General features: G+C 42.3%; 1 protein-coding gene across 1 annotated transcript; it reads left to right on the top strand.

The window, feature by feature from the left end:
• Window positions 1–463: 463 nt before the first annotated feature.
• On the top strand, window positions 464–3,074 carry LOC122089682. Its single transcript, XM_042659385.1, has 4 exons — window positions 464–884; window positions 997–1,464; window positions 1,680–2,545; window positions 2,706–3,074. The coding sequence occupies exons 1-4, from the start codon at window positions 464–466 to the stop codon at window positions 3,072–3,074; spliced, it is 2,124 nt and encodes a 707-aa protein (XP_042515319.1).
• The last annotated feature ends 2,458 nt before the right edge of the window (window positions 3,075–5,532 follow it).

The raw sequence follows: 5,532 nt of genomic DNA, 5'->3' as shown, positions 1-5,532 counted from the left end.
GAGCTGTGTACTCTGATTGTTTTGGTGGATTTCCTTATGTACTTGATATTTGAATTTTATTCTTTTTGTGTAAATATCATGCCTTCGGGCCCACATGTATATAATTATTGTATCACAATCCGGGTATCAAGTATTATGGGATTATTCACAGGTAAAACTTAGTCTTCCGCTGATCTGATGAGTTTATATTAGTTGTGTGTATGCTGTGGTGGAATACAGTATCTGATGATCCTGGCAGGTTTGGGTTAACCGGTGTTAACCCGGTCACTGGCCCGGTTCTGTGAGAACGGGGTGTGACAGGAAGCCTGACTTCAACATTCATGAGAAGCAAGTTTTCACAAAGCTTGTCTGGATTCATTTCCCTGACCTCCCTCTCGAGTACTAGCATGAGACTGTCCTCTTGTCAATCGCGAAAGCAGTCGGAAGACCTGTGGCGTTGGATCGAAGGACTAGGCAAGGGATAATGGGGTACTTTGCTAGGGTCCTTGTCGAAATTGATATTTCTGAATTTGCTGTGAGAATTGATGAAGTTCAAGTCGAAAGATTTGAACCTGGCACGTCCAAAGTCTTTGGCTTTCGTCAAAAAATGGTGTATGAGGATAATATTGATCGGTGTGGGTATTGCCGCCAAGTGGGCCACTTGGTTTCAACATGTAGACAGAAGAAACTTGATGACGCCAAGCAGAACGCCATGGATAATGCTGCAGCAGTGCAAGGGACGGTGTACGTTGAAGATGGAGTCAATTCCATGGGTTTGAACTCAGATAGAGTGATTCAAAATTTGAATGAGAATCCAATTCACACGCATATCTCTCCTACCAATTGTGGAACCCTTGATAAGGAAGTTGTTAACTGTGGAGCGTCAACTAAGGAAGATTTAAACCGTGAAGCATCAAATAAGGAAGTTTTAAATTGTGGAGCGCCCATTCATATTGTGAATGGAGGAGATATCCAAGTATTCTTGGAATCTTCTCCTTTGAATCCTATGTTTTTTAGGAAACGAATCTGAGAAATATGCCAATGACTCAAACACTCTCAACCAAGTTTTCTCGGTGGATAAAGGGGTATCCAGTGGGTCTGATTCGGAATCTGATTATGGATCATTAAGCGGTTCTTCTGACTATGACCCAGTTTCCTCTTCCCTGCCCATGGAGGATTCCAGTGCCTCTTTGGTCACAGGAGCTAAGAATCGCACTCCTATTCAAGAAGCTAGATACTCCTCTTGGCCTAGAAGACCGATCTCCCTACAGGGTCATGGTCGTGGTGGTGCTTCTCTACCTCACCTTCAGCTGCCAGTCCAAGAGGCATCTCGTGAGGAAAACATTGTCTCATCTCTGCCTGTAGCAGACTGCTCAAGGGGCGTGGTCTCCGTTGTGCATGAAGTAGGCCTAATTGACAAGGAAGCAACTATGCGAGAGAAAAACACAACAGTAAAGGCCATGGGCAGCAAACAGAAGAAAAAAGGTGGTCTAAGAATACTGGCAAGGGCGCCACATCAAAATAGTGATCAATGAAAGTTCTTTTTTGAAACATTCGAGGTATGAGGGAGGCCGCCGGTAAAAGGGCCCTTTGCTTATTTTTGAGAGAGCATAATCCAGATGTGTTATGCTTAGCTGAACCAATGGTTCAAGTAAGTGACTTCCCTTCTTTATTTTTTAATAAATTGGGATATGTATTAGATTTCATCCATAACACTAGGCAGAGTAAAGCTCCTAACTTATGGATTTTATGGAAGATTGGTTTACCACACCCTGTAGTCTCTGCCTCTTCAGATCAATCTATTTCCATTCTCTGCGATTGGCTTGGTAGCAAGATAGGTCTATCTTTTGTCCATATTGGCTCTTTTAAAGTTATTCGCAGGAATTTGTGGTTAGAGTTGGGGTTGCAGGTGTCCCCTCTTATCCCCTGGTTAGTAATTGGGGACTTCAATGCCACTCTAGCTTCTCATGAGAAGCGCGGCCGTAGAGCTTTTAATTTGGGATCAACAGCAGAATTTCAGGCCATGGTTGATGGGTGCGAGCTGCTTCCTGTTCCCTCTCTGGGAAAGAAATTTACTTGGTCAAATAATCGTCGTCGAGGCAATGTGAGGGCAGTTCAGGATTGTACCTTTTGCAATGAGAAGCGACTTGATTTCTTCAAGAATGTAAAGCAGCTGGTCTTGGTGTCCTCAGCGTCTGATCATGCCCCGTTATTAATAGCTTCAGACGATATTCCAAAGCCTAGAAATTCCCCCTTTCGTTTCCACAGCTTCTGGATGGAAAATGAAAGTTTTATTTCGGTGGTGGAGGATGCTTGGAGGAGTCAATTTGGTGGTGACCCTATTTTCATCCTGGCATCCAAATTAAAAAGAGTTAAAGAGACATTGAGACCATGGGCGAGGTCTACTTTTTCTAACTTGAATGATGAGCTTGAGAAGGTGAGGTTGGTCCTCAAGGAGGTTCAAGATATGATTGATGTGGCTGGTATGACAAATGAATTGTTCAATAAAGAAGCTGATGTAAAGACTACTTTGTTGAAAGCTAGTCAGTTGCACGACAAGATGTGGGTAGATAAGGAAAAACTGAGATGGATAAAAGAAGGAGACTGTAACTCCAATTTTTTTCATCTATCTGTGAAAATAAGACGTGCAAAAAACCAAATCACCACTTTGAGAAAGGAGGATGGCTCAGAGTGCCATTGCTTCTTATATTTCTGAATTTTGTCAGAGGTTTCACAAGGCTTCTGAAACCGTTGTTCCCAATGACTTGCTAAAAAATATTCTAAGAGTGTTGGAAGAGGATGATGTGGCGGTTCTGGAGTCTGTTCCAAGCAGGGATGAAATTAATCAGGCGGTGTGGGACTTGGACCCAGCTAGCTCACCAGGTCCAGATGGCTTTCCTGGCAGTTTCTTTCGTAAATGCTGGCCTATAGTTGAGGACGATTTTTGCAGGGCTGTTAAAAAATTTTTTGAGGCTGGTCAACTTCCTAAAGGGATCAATAATTGTTTTATATCTCTCATTCCTAAGGTTGAAGGGGCAACATCCCTTGATAGGTTCCGTCCATATGTATGGGGAACTTTTTCTGCAAGGTTTTGACTAAGATAATGGCATCTAGACTTTAGGTTTTATTACCTCGCTTGATCTTTGAGGAGCAAGGCGCTTTCCAGAAAGGTAAAATCATTTCCTCAAATATTTGCATGGCATCTGAGCTCTCCAATATGATGCACTCTGTGGTAAGGGGTGGTGGTATGGGGTTGAAGTTGGATGTTCAGAAGGCTTTTGATTCCTTATCTTGGGATTTTTTGTTCGCCACTTTGAAGAAGTTTGGTTTCTCTTCAAGTTGGATCTCTTGGGTTCACCAAATCCCGGTTTCCTCGGGTGTCTGTGCTTGTAAATGGAGGTCCGGTGGGTTTTTTGAGGTGGGCCGTGGTCTTCTCTAAGGTGATTCTTTATCCCCTATTCTCTTTATTTTAGCAGAGGAGGTGCTTTGTAGAGGTTTAAGTGGTTTGACGCAAAATGGGATGATAACACCCCTCCCAGGTCCTCGAGGTGCATCCTCTCCCACTCACTTATTATTTGCCTGACATCTTTATTTTTATAAATGCCTCAGTCAAATTTATAAAAATATTCATGCTTTTCTGGTTAAATATCAGGCCTTCTCAAGTCAGAAATTTAACTTAGATAAAAGCAGTATTTTCTTTGGGAGTGTTGCTCCTCATAGAAAACAATTCATAAGTGACTACCTGTGTATTGCCCCTGCCGGTTTCCCTACAAAATATTTTGGGGTTGAGAATTTTAAGGGCCGAGCTAAAAAAGATTACATGCTATCCCTCTTGGATAAAATCAAGAAAAGGTTGTCTGGATGGAAGGGTAGACTTCTCTCTATGGTGGGAAGGGTGGAACTTGTAAAATCAGTGATCTCTAGCATTCCGATTCACAATTTCGGAATAAATTGTTGGCCTGGTCGTTCTATTCAACAGGTGGGGAAGTGGATGCATAACTTTATCTGGTTAGGAGATATGGAATCAAGGAATAAGATCATTATCAAGTGTGACGAAGTCTGCAAACCCAAGAGGGAAGGAGGCCTAGGCATAAAGAGATTGCGTGATGTTAACTTTGCCTGCCTCTGTAAGCTAGCATGGCAAATTAAATATGACAAAACATTAATGAGCTCTTTTCTTCGTGCCCGGTTCTTGAAGTCTGATGGATCTTTGAAAACTGGTCACATCTGATCCTCTATTTGGCCTGGTCTCAAAAAGGTTTAGAAATGGATGGAATCTCAGGAGTAGTGGACTGTTGGAAATGGTCATCAAATTAATTTTTGGACAGATAGCTGGTTGGAAAATAAATATATTGTAGAGCTTGCTAATCTGCAATTGGGCCTTTCCTATTCTCTACAGGCAAGGGTCTCAGATTTCATTAGACAAGGTGAGTGGAATTTCCCCCATCCCGAATCCATATTTTTTGAGAAAATTTTTGATCAAGCTAAGAGCATAAGGATCTCTTCCTTGGAAGACAAATGCCATTGGGGACCGACATCTTCAGGTGTCTTTACCTTGAGGTCGGCCTGGGATAAGGTGAGGAAGGAATCTCCAAAAGTGGCGTGGCTCTCTTTGATTTGGAAGTGCCAACTTCAGCCAAAGCAATCGATTTTTGGTTGGAGAATGATCAAAAACAGACTTCCATCTGATGACAATGTCAAAAAATGTGGAATTAAGCTGCCCTCAGTTTGCTATATGTGCGGCATTGATGAGGAGTCGAGGAATCATTCTCTCTTCGAATGCTCATTTGCAGCTCATCTATGGTAGAAGTTTTGTGGGTGCTTTGGAGTTAATTGGTCTGGTTTTGATGGTACTGACCGCTTGATGGCTTGGTGGAAGGATCAAGCTTCAAAGCTCCCTTTTAATATTGTATGGCTGAAGGGTTTTGTTTTAATTCCTTACTTTTTATGGCTAGAAAGGAATAGAAGGAAATATGATGGAGTGGCTACCTCGGCTGATCAATGCTTTGATTTGTTGAAAAGTGATATTAGCTCCCAATCCTTGGTGCATTCAAGTTCGCTTCTATCCGTTATGGATCTTTTACATGCTAGGAGATTGGTTTTTTCAGGTGTAAGGTATAGGCTCCATGAAAATTTTGAAATATATTGGTGCCCCCCTCAATCAGGCTAGGTTAAACTTAACACCGATGGATGCTCAATTGGTAACCCAGGAAAATCTGGTGCAGGGGGTGTTCTAAGAAATGAGAAGGCCGAAGTGGTGGGAAACTTTCATAATTTCCTAGGAACTCGAACAAATCTTGAAGCGGAATTCATGGCTGTAATGATTGGTCTTGAGGTGGCGCAACAACTGGGCATCCCCCGCCTTTGGATTGAATGTGATTCGACGGCAGTGGTTATTCTTTTCCAAAAGAAAAAACCTCCTTGGGTAGCATACCAGAAATGGATAAACTGCATGTCTTACTTGGCAGTGGTGGAATGGAAGATAACTCACTGTTTCCGTGAGACAAACTCTGTAGCTAATTTTCTTTCCAAATCAGCGGCTCGTTTTGAGAT

The sequence above is a fragment of the Macadamia integrifolia genome, chromosome 9 (genome assembly GCF_013358625.1).
Source record: "Macadamia integrifolia cultivar HAES 741 chromosome 9, SCU_Mint_v3, whole genome shotgun sequence".
In the NCBI taxonomy this organism is placed as follows: Eukaryota; Viridiplantae; Streptophyta; class Magnoliopsida; order Proteales; family Proteaceae; genus Macadamia; species Macadamia integrifolia.
The sequence above is the reverse complement of the archived record's forward strand: the minus strand, read 5'-3'. Positions and strand labels throughout refer to the sequence as shown.